An 18,508-nucleotide genomic window follows, 5' to 3' on the forward strand; every position below is an offset into this window, starting at 1 on the left:
TTAATCTATGAACTGATATTCTTCAAATGGCTAGAAATTCCATGTTGTATAAAATATTATATGTTGATGAGAGGAAATACATGTGGAGTATATATGTCAGAATTTCAATACTCAGAGGGGTTATCTTTGGGAAAATAAACTCTTATTAAAGTGTCACATCTTGGTGGAAAGGCTTTTAATTTAATGATTGCTATCTACAGGGAAAAATCACTTATAAAAATCCTACTATTTCTCCCAAAAGACACCAGGTTGAAAATATTAGGACATCATTCTTTCATCAATATTTCCTTTGTATTTCTTAGTACTTTAAGTTTTTTCTTAATACTTCTTATTCCTTCAAAAGCTATACCTCCATACTATATATTTGAACTGAAATGTCTGATTTTAGAACAAGTCACATGTCATTTTTGTCTTTAAAACTTCTGACACTGAGAAGTCAGATATCTCAATTAGAACAAATTATACTGTTGTTTCAAAATAAAAGAGCTGACTTAATATCATTCATCTTATGATAAATTCACAAATGGAAGTGTCTTTTTGTTAACTTTCCTTACAGTACTAAGATAAATTTCATTAATCTGAACTGATGGAATGAGTCAATATTCACACCATCCGCAATGCATAAACATAATCTCAGCTGGCCTTGACAATGTATCTCTTCTAGCATGAAAAATAAGGAAGGAATGTGGGTGAATGGGAGAGAATGTTTAACTCTAGTAATGTTAACACTAAAATTATTTTGCCAGGAATTTCCTACCCTCAGATCTTCATCCAATGGGTCATTCAACACTGCGAGATTGCATTCTGCAGGGACTTCTTTCTGGTAAAAGCACTGGAGTACCACTGACCCGCAGATCCATGAGGGCCATGTTTAAGCTCCTCTTGACTAATACAGATAGCTAGTAATATCCAACTGCTATGGTCCAAATTGTGTCCCCACAAAATTCGTATGTTGAAGCCCTAACCTTTAATGTGATAGTATTTGGAGATAGAGCCTTTGGGAGATTATTTTGAAATCATAGGATCATAAAGATGGGGCTCTGATGATGGGATTAGTGCCTTTATAGGACAAGAGGGCTTGCTCCCCTCATCCTGCTACCTCCTACGTAAGGAAACATTGAGAAGGTGGCCACCTATAAGGTACCTCTCCAGAAACCGAACATGCTGGCACCCTGATTTCAGACTTCCAGTCTCCAGAACTGGAATAAAATAAATTTCTCTGTGTGTTTTTTTTTTAAGCCACCCATTCTATGATATTTTGTCATGGCAGCCTGAATGAAGACACTGACAATACATTTTAAGGCAAAACTTTTTTTTCATGCTTTTTGGGATCCTAGAATTTGTCCAAACACTTAAGCAGATGAAAGGCTCTTCTGAGAAATATTGTGGTGGAGCCATAAGGAACCCTCTGCTCTACTCTATTCAGAAGCTAAAATACAAGTAACACTCCTCAGTTTTCCTAACTTTGCTATCAATTCACCTGACCTCCAACGGGGTTTCTCTAAGCGTGACCTGAGTACCACCTGCCTCAAGGTCACTTGGACTGCTTGTTGAAATCAGATTTCTGGGCCCCATTCAGATGAACTAAATCAGAATCTCTCACGGTTGGACCGTGAAATACGCATTTTAGATGAAAGTTCTTTCCAATTCCTGGGAACCTCCAATATAAAAATAATGGAGCATCCTGGATCAAGGACCCCCAACTATGAGGCCTTCAAGCAGTTGTCACTCTGGTCCTGCCAAAAATGAAGTTGAAATAATATGTTTGAGTAGCAGGGGCTAAGGGACAAGTAGCCTCACATTCATTTAGTTTCTCTAAACTTTATTAACTATTTAAAATTTGGTCTCCAGGAAGCTATTTACCTAAACCACAGCACAGCAAGTAGGCAGCCTACAGAAATGCCTTCAGCAGTGACTATTTAATGTCAAGACCTTGCTTTTACGAAGGAGCGATATTTTTAAAAGGTTATTGTATCTTTTCAAACACAATTAAAGAGTTAAAGAGATTGTTCACCATAGTATTCTTTGTACCTTTTATGAGGATTACAGTGCCAAAGTCAACCTAGAATTGCAAATCAAGAAGCCTCTCTCTTCAGATAAGTTTTTGTCTTTTAATCTAATAATAAAAACTGTATAACCCTCACTCCCCTGCCCCCCTCTTAGGGGGACTGCTCAATTGTTATTACTATCTTATTCCAAATTTCTGGCACAGTCTTTCTCCTTTTTTAAATTATTTCTCACACAGATTTAAAACCAAATATCCTATATTCCATGTGTTTTAAACCTGTTTTAAGTTATTTGAGACAGAGTCTTACTCTGTCACCCAGGCTAGAGTGTAGTGGGAGAATCTCGGCTCGCTGCAACTTCTGCCTCCCAGGCTCAAGTGTCTGAATTTATTTAAAAAAAAAAACCAACTATTAATAAATACCCTCTCATATATGCCTCTACTGTACACGTTCATAGATAGTACAGTCATGTTTTATTTATCATTATCCACAGAGTTCTACCCAGTGCCCCACAGAAAATAAATATCAATAAATATCTGTTTAGTTGAGTTTCCAAATCTCTTCCTAGATCCCATCCTCTCACCTCACCTCAGGTCCCACATATACTGTAGTCTGTCACCTGGTTACTCTAAAATGCCCCAACTCACCTTCTTCCTTAAAGCAGCTCACACTCCTAACATTTGTATCTCAGGCTGATTATTCAGGTTTAGAAATTTCAAGGTCATCTATGACTCACTGTTTTGATCATGTCAGTCATAAAGTCTTAAAGCTTCTGCTTTGGAATATTTCTTGTACTGAATGCTTCCTTCCAATTCTCATTGCCAGCACCAGCCTCCAGATCTTTATCAACTCACAGCTGGGTTGTTGTAACCGCTTCCCAGCAGAGAAGGCATGAGGGAAGGCAACTAAACTTTTCTGAGCACCTCATATGTATGTAATGTTTTCAATGCACTATCATATTTAATTCTCATAACAATACTACAAAGCAGGTATAATTTTCTCTGTTTCATAGATAACAAAACTGAGCTCAAATGAAATTGCCAAAGGTAACACAAATGGTAAAATAACGAAGAACTGGGATTCAACCTGGAATCTGTCTGACTCTTATTTTCCATTGCCTCCGGCTGTACCTGATTCTCCTCTTTACACATGACAACCATGCCCAGCATCTTGCTGTTCGTAAACTCTGTTTACACCATATCACATTCTCTTTAAAAAAAACAGGAAACCATCAGTAACCCCCTACTGCTCTTTTCATCAGTCGAGACTCATCTGTATGACTTTCAGGGATGGTCACAGCCCACCCCACCCTGCCTAGCTAACCTTCCTTCCCTTGTTCCTCAGATTCATTCTTCATTATCCTGTAAACATATTATTCTGCTATTTCTGTACTGTCAAGGGGTACTCCCGTACTATTAAGGACATTTCTTGAAAATATATTAAGGTGCTCTTCTTTTTTGCCTTTTCAAATACAGGATCTTTGCCCTGGTTGACTCAGGACATCTCTGCCTGGAGGGTGGGTGGTGCAGTATAGAGTTGGGTGGGCGTGTTCAAGGGGAGTTCCAGAAGATACATTTTACAGGAGTGAAAAGAAAAGGATCATGGAGAAGTTCGGATTCTTACTAGCAAAGAATTATGGGATTTTTCTATTTTTACTGAATGGTTTTGAGGATTTTGCAAGCAGAATTTGAGAAAAGGGAAATTGTCTAATGAAAAGATTTTCTCAATTACTTTATTCCTCTAATTCATCCTGAAGGACCCTGTTCATAAAGTGCTCTCATTATGCAGACAAGACAGCTCTCCCACTTTTGACAGCAAAGCCGTGATGCTTACTGTTCTGGGAGGACAAATAAATAACAGAAGGGAAGTAAAAGTCAAGATGTGGATTCAATAAGGTGAGGAAGTACCTTAAGTACTGGTTAAGTAATGGAATGATATGGGAAAAGCAAAGAGCTTTCTTAAGCCACCCTCAGCTCCCCTGCAGTGTGGACCCTGCTATGAGAGCCAGGTAGCCTGCACTAAGGCTTGGGACAGACTGCTGGTGCTGTAAGCTGGATGGAGGATGTTGCAGGTGCTGGGATTTGTAGCAGTGGGAGCTGAGCCGAAACCAAGTACTTGAGGGAGCATATCTGGGTTTCTAACAAAAGAAAGTCAGCCAAGATCCAGTTACTTCTGCTAACAAGCAGTACTCAAGTAGACATAGAACAGTGCCCAGAGACCAGAAGAGTTAGAGGACACTAACTCTTTCCCCCTCCAGGGACACATAAGCTCCCCTCCCGCAAGGGCCAGATGTGACAGAGAAGAGCAGGGGAAAGGGTAGTTCCCGAGAGCCTGAGCAAGTTTATCCAAATAAAAATTTACTTTATAGTATCGAACTAAGATAAAAGAGGTCAGCCTCCCAGCCTCTTTCTGCAGTGTGCTGAATGCTGGTAGACAGACAGGCCACTGAGACTCTGAGCCCTTTTGAAGACTGGGGGACAAGAATCAGGAAGCAAAAGCCCCTTCCACACCGGCTCAAGACATGGGGAGACACCGTCCTAACTGACCAAATCCCTGCAAAATGTAGAGCAAGCCTTCCCTCCTTGTCAATTCACATAACTACTTAATTGCTTAATTGACTTAATTGCTTAATTTATTGATTGCTATTCACTTGTTGAGTGTCTGTGTAGTAAGCAAAAACAAAACAAAATTTAAAACACTAATGTGAACCACAGATTGGGCATTTAATTTTTTCTCTCCTACTCAGAAGGTGGGAGGCTCAGGAGACAGACTTTTGTTACAGGCAGATTACAGGAGCTACACGTTGCTGCCCATCCAAGTTGTGAATGATTTCTTGACCCTTTTTACACCTACCTCTGGGATGTTCCTCTTATGTTTCCCTCTCTGAACATACTGTTATTTCTGCTCTTTGCCAATTCAAATCCTTCTTACCATCAGTGGTCCAGTTTACATTATACTTCTGTATACAGAAGGTCACGTTTCACAGGGCAATGCTGATATGACCCACAAGATTCTGTTCAGTATGAAATGTTGAGTCTTTTGATCCTTTCTAAAGCCATTCCTGACCACTTCAGCCTGAGCTTTTGTAATATAGATAGTATACTCATAAATATAGACACTTAATTTTACCTCGTCTCCTTGATTTTTGTCTCCTTGATTATTGTCTCCTGTGACACTCATGTCCTCAGTTCAATTGAGGATAAATGTTTTATGCTCCTTATCCTATGTTTTATTCTTGATATATTATCTCTACTGTACCTAATACAATGTAGTATATGTTCAAAAATACTTGGCAATTGATACTAATTCTGCAGATTAAAAGACTTCAACAGAATGCTACCTCCCTTAAGGTCACTGAGGAGTACAAGACTAGAAGATTAGAGTTCAGAGGTCTTTTTCCTGGCTACTTTATCATGATGCTGCTAGGGAATAAGAAAATGAACAATGGGTTATAAATCCAAGTATAATTATTACAATGCATGCTGAGCTTATGTGTTGGAACATTTTGGTTCTACAAAGAACAGATTCTAACATGGCTGTTTGGGTTGAATCACAAGCTCCTTAGCATGCTGCAATACACGAGCATTATTAAGGAAGTCACCTCAAATCCTTTATTGAATGAGGTAAAGATTAACCAACTATTCAACCCATGTAGCAAGGAAGCAAAGTAAGAACACCATCAATGCGAGTTGAGTTAATGAGAATGACATCCAAAATGTTTGGATGGAGCAGTTCACCACATTGAAGAAAGTGACCGTGCTAACCAGCCAGGATCCTGTGCGTCAGTTTGTGAAGGGCAAGAAGAGCAGACGGAGCCACAGAAGATAAGTAGTGAGAAAAGCACAGAGGTGGGGGAAAGTGTTAGAGAACAGCCACCATGTTAGTTACACTATGGAGATGGTGATAATTGGAAATGGTAATGAGGGTGGGAAGCAGCAGGTACTGACAAAAGACAAGAAAGTCAGAGAAGAAAAGTCAAAAAATAGAAAAATCCCATAATCTCCCTGGCAAGCAGGCACCTGTCAGTCAATGTGGCTACCTCTGGAGATATCTGACATCTACACAGTAGGCTTATGTGTATGTGGTTGGAAGGAGGAGACAGAATCTGACAAACAGTCTTAATAATATCATCAAAAACACACATTTTGAACATCTCTTAATATATATTTTTTGGAGGGGAAGAAGTGGAGTGGAGACACTCTGAACCCCAGTAGCCGTTAATTACACCAGCATGCAAGGCTAGAGAAAGCTAGCCCATCAGTTCAACTGTCTAGTTAGAGGGTACATGGCCACAGTAGTCCACAAGTATCTCATACCTACTTCTCAGCCTGCATCTACCTACACATCATAGAGCTCAATAATACATTGTCACAGTAACAACCAAACCAGCAAGATAAGGTGCTTCACTGAAGGAAAGCGCAGATTTCATTTCTAAAGATTCTCATCATTCCCATCGCCTCCCTGACACACACACATAAGAATTTAAAATATAAACATTCCAGCACTTATAAGCCCAGAGAGATATTTAGGTCTCCACAGTAATGAATTCCCTGATAGTTTCTGTTGGTCTGCATTATATTCAGAATTCTTCATGTATAATTTTAATAAAGCTTGGCCAGGCATGGTGGCTCATGCCTGTAATCCCAGTACTTTGGGAGGCAGAGGCAGATGACTCACTTGAAGCCAGAAGTTCTAGACCAACTGGGGCAACATAGTGAAACCCCATCTCTACTAAAAATACAAAAATTAGCTGGGCATGGTGGTGCATGCCTGTAGTCCCAGCTACTTGGGAGGCTGAGGCACAAGAATCAAGAACGGCTTGAATCCGGGAGTCGGAAGTTGCAGTGAGCCAAGATTGTGCCGCTGCACTCCAGCCTGGGTGACAGAACGAGACTCTGTCTCAAAAAACAACCAACCAAAAAAAAACTTAAAAACAATGTATTAGATATATGCTAATTTTGGCATTTGCCCTAATGACTGTCAGAAGCAAGAAACTGTTGTGTATTTAAGGCGAGGAACCCTGGTCTATCTCCACTGCTTTATCTCTCATTCTTTTCATGAAAGCATGAGTAGCTCTTTGCCAGATTCCTCAGCAGCTAAAACCAGAAAAGCAAACAGCTACCTAACAGTGCATTGTTCCCTCTAAAAGTACACTGGAGCAGAAGTGAGGACCCTCAGCCATTGCCTACATGACTTCTTGGTAATACTTCTTAAATATATGTGCCCAAGAAAGTATTCAAGCAAATGCCTTCTAGAACTTAGATGTTTATGCTTCTAGGAACTGTGTTTTGTGTATAACTCCATTAAACCAACTACTGTATTGCTTTGCAATTGTCTGTCTTCATGCCTATCTCCCCAATGATATTAAAATGTCCTTAAAGGCAAAGGCTGCCTCTTTTCATCTCCATATGCTTGGCTTTTAGTATATGGTGATGAATATCTATTGGAGGGATGGGTGCACAGATGCACGCATAGTTAAACCACATCACTGAAGACCTAAGGAACAGATAATTTTCCCCCCCTAGATTACAGAATACCCCTGGTCACATATGGTTATGTGTGGAAGAAGCAGTGGTGGAGGGGAATTGAAGTGATTCGTCTATAAAAAAGAATGTCACAAATAATATAAATTAATAATAAGAAATAAAAGTAATGTCAACAATTATTCTTTCAAAGCAAATTTCTGCTTAATAACATTTAATTCTTGGTTACACCACAAAAGTATTTGGTGCATTCTCCATCTCTTGATTTTGATTTTACATAGTTATATTTTATCAGGATAATCTAGAGGCAGACAGGAGATAAATCTTAAAATTAATAACCTTTAATAATTAGTAATTAAAAAAATCTCTAACTCATCTTCACAATGCTTTTTAAAACTAACTTTTATTATTTCAGGAAGACTAGTGACAACGAAATTAAAAGTTATATAAATTCAGTCTATACTTGAACAAGAATTCAGACAAAATGACCTCAAATAATAAAATTAAGGAACTTCTACTGACCCAAGAGAAATTCATATTTAAATACATTAGTCACTATCAATTATATACATATAGTTATTAGAATAAAGGAATCTGGTTTTCTATCATTATCATCCATATCTAAAGTCAAAACAAGTCACGCATTTTCCTTAACAAGTCACGCATTTGTGGACATTTAATTCTCATTTTTTAAAAAGACCTAGGACCAAATCCACATTATCACCTATTATTTGAACAGTGCAAAGAAAATAGTATTTTTAATAGGGTTTTTTTTTTAACTAGATAATTGAAGACAAATATACCTGACCTAAATGCTAAATTAAACACAAAATGCTATTAACAATCCTAATTATTCTCATAAAGCCACTGCTGAGCCCCTCATGCATAAGTGTGAAGTCAGCCATCCCACAGTCTACATCTGCAGACCCTCTGTATGGGGCCAGACTCCTATGTGTCCACCCGGCACAGCCCACTAACACAGCGCCCCTTCTGGGTGGATGTTATGCAACGCTGAGGGCAGTAGAGGGGAGAGGGTTGAGAAGCAAGACTTCTGGACAAGGAAAGAGCCTCCCCTCCTTAGAAGAATGCCCAGCAGCCATTCATCATTCCTTAGCATCCTCCCTGAAACAGGAAATCTCAATCCTGAGCTAGGAAATTTAAAGGATTCCTTCCTACCAAGGGCACATCAACTCCATAAGGTTTTCTTCCTCCCATTACATTTCCCATGGTGTTTGACTGCCTATTATAAACTGGGGGGTGGGGGAAGGGTGGGGGAGTAAAGGTTTATGGGATATTGTAGGCAAAGGAAAAGTTCAATGTTTAATAACTTTAAGAGAGAGAGGGACAGAAGCACAGACACATTTTCTATCCCAGCACAATAATGAAAAATCCTTAAAATTCTAACTCAGTCCTCAGAAGATGGTCTAGTGATGGACTGGGATCCTCTCACCTCTTTAATATTAATAAAAGGGATAATCATAAATAATATTTGGCAGGGGGTCAATCGTGCTTTGCGATAACCTTTTTTCCTCTTTCCCCTTACTCTTAGACCTCCTATTTAGCTTACCAACTTTCTCAAGTTGATCTGCCATCAGCAGCCAAATTTAAATGATGAATTAATTGGATTTCATAAATAAATTAATACCAGTTAATAGTTTCCTGTATTGCTCCTCCCAAGAGTAAATGCATTTTAAAATTTCTTTGAAGAAGAGAGAAATGCTTAACCAAAGGAGGCCACAGTGCAAACAGCACAGTCCCAGAAAGCTGGGGATTTCAGATGGCCTGGGGCTGCTGTGAATTAGATGTCAACCTGCAGCTTCAGTTTCTTAATTTGTAAAATAAGAGACTGGACTAGATGAAATCCTTTCAAATTCAAACATTCTATTATTCTTCAAAATATTCTATATTGTTAAATTTCAGAAGTGTGGTACTAAGATGATTTTAGGTGGGGAATTCAGATGACCTTCTTATCACACAGTGTAAGTTACTATCTACTCCATGTGCCTGATAAGATCAGTTACAAGGAAGAATATTCTTCTTTCTGCCATTCTTGGTTATGTTAAATAATATTGCCAATGTTAGGGCTTAAATAAACACAACACACAATCACAGGGATGTATCATAGGGATGTTCGGTCTCAAGATGGTGGAATAAAGGCCTTTCTCACCCCTTCTCCTTTTCAAAATTACCTCCCTAAACAAGGAGAACAAGGAACTGCAACACAAATTTCATCTTCCATGAAACTAAGAGACATTTGTAACTCCAAGCTACCATATATAACGGTGGAAAGGAGATGAGTTGTTAAAATAGTAAATCATTTAGTGGAGAGAAGGAAGTTCCAACTAGAGTGGCTGTTACAGAAAACAAGCTGATCCACCCAGCTCAATGCCAGAGAATGCCCAGAAATTGAAGGCAAAAAAAATTCCAGAAAGTAGAGATAAGGCTGGAACCTAAAATGAGGGAATTGGCTGTATAAGAAGTGCATAGAAACCCTCCCCCTACATCCCCACCTGCTAATTGATATGGTTAAGTGACAACCCTCCTGCACCCCTATGGGAGATAGGATATAGCATCTCTGGAGATACAGAAACAGAAATGCTCTAGACGTGGGGATACCAGGCCTACAGGAGGGCAGGAACTAGGAACAGGGGAACTCTTGCCCAGTTCGTCAATACTAACAGCCAGATTTATTATTTCCTAATCTCTTCTCCCCTGAGAAATATCAGGAAAAAAAACCCTGGATCTCTGAAATAAAGAATGCTATAAAAAAGAATACTCATAAGACAAGAAAGAGCTCTTAGAAATTAAAAATATAATCACTAAAATGGAAATAAATTCAGTGAAAGAGTTGGGAGATAAGAGACAACGAAATAGAAAAAACACAAAAAGCAAGCATTGGAAAACAGAAGAGAAGAGATATAAAAACTAGGGGATCAGTCAGGAGGTCCAACATCCAGACAATAGAAATTCCAGAAAAAGCAAAGAACAAAAATAGTGGTTAGGAAAACTTCCCAGAACTAAAGGACATAATGTCCAGATGGAAAGTGTTACCCAAGTGTCCAGCTCAGGTGATGATGAAAGCATCCATACCAAGGCACATCTTCAGAAGAGAGCTAATGAAGAGACAATACTAAGAGCTTCCTGAAGCGGGGGGAAAAAAAGACCTCATACAAAGAAAGTTAGAGGGCTCTAGAAGGGATAACTTCAGGAAAACACACACAGTTAGACACTGTAGAAGATTTAGCTAAGAAACAAGGACACGATGTGACAAATATTTACTCCAAGAAAAACAACCAATTATCAAAGAAAATAAATGTAGTCATACTATACTACTTGACTTAGCAGTGAACAATGATTACATGGTCACATTAATGAAGAACTTAAATAAGATATTAACCAGAAATTGTGATAAACCATCTTGTGGAAGACAGGGGGAGAATAATAGATACATGTGAACATAAATTCTCACCTGAGACTATTGATAACATCTAAAATATGAATAAAAAGATAGCAGTATTGAAAGAGTTGAAAGTGGAGTAGACAGAAAAGGAGAGGGGACCAGGGAATTGCTGAGGGCTTGCTGTTGTTCATAGACGTCTTTCAGCACTATCTAACTTTTAAAGCTATTTGATATTACATAAAAATAACTTAAAACAAACCAACAAAAATGATGACTCATTGTACATAGTGAAATTGCTATATACAACTGATAATATAAAGAAAAGTTTCAGAGTATTAAAGGCCTCAAGGCTGGGTGGTGCAGTGGTTCATGCCTATAATCACAGCAACTTGGGAGGTAGAGGTAGGAGGATTGCTTGAGCTCAGGAGTTAGAGACCAGCCTGGGCAACATAGTGAGACCTCGTCGATACAAAAAATTTTACAAGTAGCCAGTTATGGTAGTGTGTGCCTGTAGTCCCAGTTACTTGGGAGGCTAAGATTTGAGGATCACTTGAGCCTAGGAGTTTGAGTCTGCAATGAGCTATGATTGCACCAACTGCACTCCAGCCTAGGTGATAGAGTGAGACTCTGTCTCAAAAAAAAAAAAAAAGAATTAAAAAAAAAAGTCCTTAAGTCTAATGCCATGCTGTGCTGTTCTTAAAAATTAAACTATAACTGTAAAGAAAGCTGCCTCTTTCTTAATAACACTAGTCAGTCTGGACTCAAAGTCCAGACTCATGTCCCTAAGATTCAACAATCACTTGGAGAATCTGATTCCCTCCAGGGTTGGGAAGGAGGGAAGTCCTGCTTCCAGTCTAATGCCTGAGCCAACACACACACTAAGCCAAGACTGGAACATTTATACAAGACCAGTGCCACAGAAACTAACACACAAAGTGTTTTAGGTAATCTGAGTTACAAGGCACTGTGGACTCATTTTTGGTTCCTTGATCATATAAAGGTGAGTATCAGAAGATCTATTATTGATTTGCCAGGGAAGCATTAGAACATTACTTTACATCTCTGTGTACTAATTTCCTCATTTGCTAAGTGATGACAATGATTAAAAAAACTGCTTTAAAGAGGAGCGATTTAAGTGAATGAGTATAAACGACAGCATGAAGTAGTATATAAACACAAATTAACTGCTTTTGTTATGACTATTTTTTGGCGGCACTTCCTCTAAAGAAAAACTAAACAGGATTTTTTTCTAGAAATCTTTCTCTGTTAAAGATAACATTGCTGAAAAATCTAATGATACGTGCAAGGACTGATTCTTCTAACAGTAGAGTCATAAGTTTTTCTCTTGATCTTTTCAGTTTTTGAAGAGTGTGCATCGATGTTATTTCTTGCTGCTTTTTCTCCCTGCCCTCTAAACAAAAGCTTTTTCCCTCAAAATCTAGCTTGGACTCCCTTTGTTTCTCTCTTCACACTCCTTTGAGTAATCTCATGTAGTCACACAACTGTGTAACAATTCCCATCAGACAGCTTTAAACTTGTATTTCCTTTTCCCTGCTTAACATCTCTATCAGAAATATTTGATCATTCACTATTCCTTTAAAAACAAAAAAAACAACAACAACAAAAAGAGAACTATCTGAAAAATCAGATCCTCACCTTTGCTTTTTTCTTGTCAACAATGCCATCAACCATGTTGGTTATCTGGGTCAAAAATCACTAAATTGTCTCTGATCCTGCTTTCTCTTTAAAGCCCTCACAGATAGTGAGTTGCAAAATTCCATAGATTCTAGCTGGTTTTTTTTTTCCCCTCAATTTCTCCCCTTTCCATTCCACCAACACTACCCTATTACAGAGCCTAATCTCAGCCTGGGCAGTTACAGTCGTCTCCTAATTTGTCTCTTCACTTTCTATTGATTGCCACTTCAATTCAGAGTGGGTTTGCTCAAATTACTGCTACTTTAAAATAATCAGTGGCTCCCTAGTGCCTCGTCCTGGCATATAGGATCCTCCGTACTAATGCCTCAAACCAACATGTCCAGCTAAATCTCACTGCTCCCCTATACATATCTATGTTCCAACCAAACTCAACTAATATTCCTTAAACATGCCTGGCATTTTGGGGGAAGAGAGGGCTTGAATTAAGTACTTATCTTGTCTCTGCTTCTTGTCCTATCTATCCTTCAATGCCCATAAAGGTTTCCTTTATTTCCCCACAACCTAATGTTGTCCTTCTCTTCTTCGCACTTGACCCTTTATAACTCTTTCTTTTTGTTTTGTTTTGTTTTTTAAACGGAACTGATTTTACTCTAACTTACAGAATAACTGCTCATGCCCAGTCTCATTCCCACCTCTCCCTCATGAAATTTTAAACTTCTTGAGTACAGGAAAGTTGTCATGCTCATCTTTGTGGCTTGCTGTACCTAGCCTACACTTTGCAAATATGCATGCTTGAGAAATGCTTGAATTGAGACTCATGAAAACTGCCTTCCAATATCTTTTTTGGAATTCATCAGATATACTGAATAACTGAAACATTTTTTAAAAATGAGGCCATCACTACAATGACATATTACTTGGTCCTAGGTTTGCAACCAATTGGGATGAAGGAAGTCTTGGTTTGAATCAGTGGTTGAATCAAGAGTTCTATCAACAGGTAAAAAATAATCTTGTTAGTGATACAGCAGGTGACACTTTTCCTCCCAAGTCAGTCTATTTAAAATTTCCACGTGGAATAGGGCAGCATGGAGCAGTGAAATCAGCAACAGAAGTACCCTGAGGAATTATCCTGGTAAAGGTGGGATTGTATCCTTAGCATCCTGCTGAATTTTAAATTCAGCTATGCTGTTCCGTCTCCTGAAATGACCCTGGGTATCCTTCTCGGAGTCCATCCTAGGGCTGTCGTGTTCACTTCTAAACAGCAGTAAATAAACACTGTTTATTAAACAGTGGCCGGATTCTCCTCAAAGGTGGAATAAACAGCTAATCTCTGTTACAGAGATCAAGCTAGTCTCTGATGTTACCAAGTGACAGGCCTGAAATAAACATGAAGAGCTTGCTGCCCTGCCTCTAAAAGAAACGTTTTTAATGTATATCTCCTTAAAAATGACTGGGTCTTCTTCTCGACCTCTACAAAATAAGTATACCACAACATTTACTTGTTGAATTATGTAAAGTTAGCAAACATATACAAAAGATGTTCTATTAGCAGTGAGACAGCAAGCCTACAATAGAATTTGCCCCAGGGTTTTGCGTAATTGACCTCAAATTTCAGAAGGCAAAGTGAATAATCTCTGCTCCGCCCTACTTTCTCAGATAAGAAGAGTTCAGGTGTTTCATGTAGTCAGGATTTAAGGTTTTTTAAAAAGAAGAATTTTAAAAGGAATCAAAAAACAGCTAGGTTATAAAAACCAATTTGGCAAAAGGAAAAATGGACAATGTTTTAAAACCTTAGGGAGGCGGGGAAGTGAGCTGGTGGCGCTTTAATCCCAAAGGATATACCTTCCCTCCATTTCCTGGGCCATTTCCATTCCACGCTTATCTTCAGCAATAACTGAACCACATCGGGATGCGTCGCTCATTTAAAATCAGAACTCTTCCCTATGGGATCTACTCCCAGCCATTCATTGTGTTCCTGTGTTCTACCGGCAGGTCCAGCCAGACCAGGCGCAGACTCTGCGCGCGCGGAGCAGCGCGCGATCCTGGGGGTGCAGGGGTCACCCCGGAGGTCTCGGCCCCGGGCGGTGGGCCGCTCGTCGGCAGCAGGGGGCGCTGCAGAACCTCGGTCCCCACCCTGGAGAACCACCTCCCCGGCTCAGCCGGTCTGCGCCGCCCGCCACCATCCGACCCCAAGTTCTCTACCTAGTTCTGAGCGTTCTTCCTAAAAAAGACAGTAAGCCCTGCGGCACTCCCAGTGTACGTGACAGAAAAAATACAGAGCATCTCACCCTGTGAAACCGATCACCCTCTTTTTATCTTCTCTGCGTCTCGCACTGATTAAAAGCTGTCTCCAAGACTGGAAATTAAGAAAAGTTGCTCTTTCTCATGCATTAGCGCGCCGACCGCTCCTTCGTTTAGAAAGAGAGAGAGGGAGAGAAAGAAAGAGAAAAAGAGATCCCGCGCGCCGGGGCGCGAGCCACTGACCCTGCGCCGCCTGGGAATCGCAGTCAAAGTTATCACTAAAGCGGTTCCCCGGCTGCCCGATGCCCACTCTCTCCCTCAGGGGACCCTATAGGGCTTCGGTTCCAGTTTTACCCCAACTGTGACTGAACCACAGAGAGACAAGGCGCCTGGGCAAATCTTCAGCCCACACCCTGCCTGTATCGCACTGTCCCCTCCCTACTCCCCACTTCTCTGCCCCCGCCCCCGACGTCCCAGAGCGTCGGAGGGGACCCAAGTCCACGCTGGGACGCCCGGGAGGAGTTCGGGGTCCAAGTGCGCGCCTGGGTGTGTGCATATCTTCCCCTTCCTCAGCCTCCCTGGGTAAGCTCGGGACCCCGGGGTCAGTCTTCCAAGGGGTGCCCAGCCCTGGCAGCAGTCGTGCGAGCTCCTCGGCTCTAGGACAGGGAGTGGCTGCTCGCCAGGATGCTTGTCTGAAGTCAGTGTGCCCGCCTGCGTGCTGTTCCGTGTGCTTGAGCCGGGACAGAGCCCCTGCCACACACTCGGCGGCCCCTGTGTCCCTCCACCGCGCGGGACCGAGGGGACGAGCCTCCGGCCGAGGTCTGTCCCCTCCAAATCACTCCAAATCGAACTGCCCGGCCGTACCATGTGGGTCTCGGAGGTCCCGGGCACGTCGTGGAGCCGCCCGGCGCGCGCTTTCCCGCCCCCCGCCCGGCACCGCCCTCCGAGGCGCGGGCTGCGGCCGGGCCCGGTACTCACAGGTCCGGCCCGTGGGAGAAGGGCGGCGGGCAGTAGCCGTGCGGCTCCCGTTGCGAGGGCGCCGAGCGCGGCTCCAGCCCCCCGTTGACGCCCCTCCAGCCCCGGCGGCGGCGCTGCGGCTCCGCGCCCTCGTCCTCGCCCTCGTCTTCCTCCTCCTCCGGCGCGGGGAAGGTCACCCTTGCTTGTTCCTTGCACTTCCTGACCTTGGTGGACATCGCGCCGGCTGCGGTCCGAGTGTGGGGGTGCCGGCTGCCGGCCTCCTCCGCCTTCGCGGCCGTGCAGTCTTTGCGCGGCGCCCCTTCCCCACCTCCCGCGGCTTCCGCGGCCCCAGGCGGCCCAGGGCGGGAAGGCAGGAGCGGAGAGCGTCGCGGCCCGCGATCCAGCAGTTAGAGGCTGGCGCCGAAGCCGAGCTGCCGCCGCCCACCATCAAACTGTGGGAGCAGCTGCCGCGGCCGTAGCTGCGACGAGGAAGCCCGGGGCCGAGCGGCGCGCTGGTGCTGGGAGAGGCTCTCCAGCCCCGCGGCGGCGGCGATGCCTCCTCGGCGCCCGTCTCCTGCCTCCGACAGCATCACTTGCTAGGACAGCATCGTTACTCAGGGAGAAGGAGAGGGCGGGCGGGAGGGGGAAGAGGAGGGGGAGAATCAATTCCTTATCAGACAGAGCTGGAGAGGAAATCAGATAGACCGCAGGTGGGGAGCAAAGAAAGAGAAACTTCCCCTCCCCACTCTCTTTCTCTTCCAGAGGATCTAGGGCCCTTTTTGCATCTACAGAAACAAGTTTCCTAAGGAAGGGAAAAGGAAATCCACTGGCTTGTTAATTTTCCTGCAGCCAACTCTCCAAATTTGTTTCAAAAAGCATCACTTGTTCGTTGGGTTACTCCCAGTAAGACTTGGTTGAACCTACGGAGGTTTAAGTACCTTCCCCTGAGTGCCTTCGTACTCCATCCAGCCTGGTAATGTTTTAAACGTGCATGAGGCTTCGGTTCTTTTAATGACTCTCAAAGGCATCTAATAAGATTTATATGCTTTCCAAGGAAGATTTTTCAGCGAAATGCAGTCTTCTTTTTAAAACACACTCACAAAAATTGCATTTTAGAATTCAAGACCAGTCATTCTTTTGGGAGGAAAGAGGTACAGAATCTTAGCAGGAATCTTAGGGATCAAGGAGTCTCTTGGTCCTTTTAAATAAGAAACCCTTGGCCTACAGAGACTGAAAAAGGTACTCATGATAGGTGGGTAGTGAGAAAACTTAGATTAGATCCAGAAGAGTGTGTTCTCCCAGACTTTCCCTTCCTTCAAATAGACGGCTTTCCAGCAAGTCCAACTAGGAAAAATCACAAAAATACTGGACACGCTCTGATGAGATAAAATTTATTTAACTGTATCCAATTATACTGTACTTTTTAGAGGAACAATTCTTCCCAAATTTAAGCAAAACACAAGAAAATATAGCTCCTTTGAATTTAATTCTTAAAAAGTAAATAAAATATTGTGTATTAAATTGGCAAGTCTATATGTTGAAAGAAGCAGTAGCATTTATACATCTAATATAGGAAAAACAAAAACAAGTAAATATTGTATAGTGCTTTATGTTTGGAAGTGCTTTTCAGTTGTTAGTACATATGCAAGTGTTAACGGTTTCACAATGTAGGTTAGCAGACCTATTCAGTTTCACCTCTGGAATATCTCTAAAGCAGGACTGCCCTTCTCCACCCGGTACCACCGCCTCAATTCAGGCTCCCCCGCTTCTCCCTGCTATCCAGCCTTTCTGCAGCCCACCTCTCCCCATAAACTGTTTCATTCTTTGTACTACTGGAAAGACCATGCTTAAAGCAAAGTCTGATCACGACTTTTCTCTATAAAAATCTCTGGTGGCTTCCCACTACTTTCAGGTTAAAATCCAAATTTTCAATCTCTCCTCCCATCCTTTTTCATACACATTCTAACTGCAGTTACCCTGAACTCTCAGTCATCAACTGACATGCTAGATACTTTCCCATTTCTCTGCCTTTGTCTATGGCATTCCTGTCACTGAATGTCTCTCTTCATTCATCTGCTACACTGACTTTTCCTTAAAGAACTAGGTTAGCTGTGGCCTCCAGTCTGACAGCCCTCTTGGGTCCCAGTGGATTTCCCACAGGCTCTGGTCTTTACCCACACTGTGTATACCACAGTCTTACCAGTGATCACATCATACTGAAATTCACTCTGTATGTGCCTGTTTCCTCTAAACTATGAATCCCTTGAGGGTGATGTGGGATCTTATTTATTTTGAGCTATTAGGGGCTCATCTTTTTGTCCTTGCTATTTAGCTCAGTACCTGGTGTGCAGGACAAGCTAAATAAATGTTTGTTGGATGAATTCATGAAGTTTATAGTTTCTTTATAATTACATTAATATGTTTATAAACTGCCCTTATAGGACCATGGATAGAAGCTCTATAGCAATGCTGGAGTCACCAGGGTTTACTCTTACACAATGTCTTAGTCTCCTGAGGCTGCCATAACAAAGTACCAAAGACTGGGTGGCTTGGGTGGCTTGGGTCGCTTAAACAACAGATACTTAATTTTTCACAGTTCTGGAGACTAGAAATCTGAGTTCAAAGTGTTCACAAGGTTGGTTTCTTTTGAGGCCTCTCTCTGTGGTTTGTAGATGGCCATCTTCTCCCTGTCTTCACATGGTGTTCCTTCTGTGCCTGTGTCTTGATCTCCTCTTCTTATAAGGACACCACTCATATAGAATTAG

General features: G+C 41.8%; 1 protein-coding gene and 1 long non-coding RNA gene across 8 annotated transcripts in view; one reads left to right on the forward strand and one right to left on the reverse strand.

The window, feature by feature from the left end:
* TRPC3 (transient receptor potential cation channel subfamily C member 3) overlaps positions 1–16,367 on the reverse strand; it is a 73,690-nt gene extending 57,323 nt beyond the window's left edge. For 5 of the 7 annotated variants that reach the window (XM_054554429.2, XM_054554428.2, XM_054554426.2 and 2 more), the window contains exon 1: positions 15,765–16,347. In XM_054554429.2, the coding sequence (XP_054410404.1) occupies positions 15,765–15,979 (215 nt within the window). In that variant the 5' untranslated portion in view covers positions 15,980–16,347. Of the gene's footprint in view, positions 1–14,833; positions 15,704–15,764 lie in introns of those variants that run through there. The other 2 variants (XM_002815112.5, XM_054554430.2) reach the window with 2 other exon arrangements.
* The window catches only part of LOC129059067 (uncharacterized), a 37,610-nt gene continuing 34,380 nt past the window's right edge, over positions 15,279–18,508 (forward strand). The window contains exon 1 of the long non-coding RNA XR_008524738.1: positions 15,279–15,368. This is a non-coding gene — a long non-coding RNA (uncharacterized LOC129059067). The remainder of the gene's footprint in view (positions 15,369–18,508) is intronic.

The sequence above is a fragment of the Pongo abelii genome, chromosome 3, assembly GCF_028885655.2.
Source record: "Pongo abelii isolate AG06213 chromosome 3, NHGRI_mPonAbe1-v2.0_pri, whole genome shotgun sequence".
Lineage (NCBI taxonomy): Eukaryota > Metazoa > Chordata > Mammalia > Primates > Hominidae > Pongo > Pongo abelii.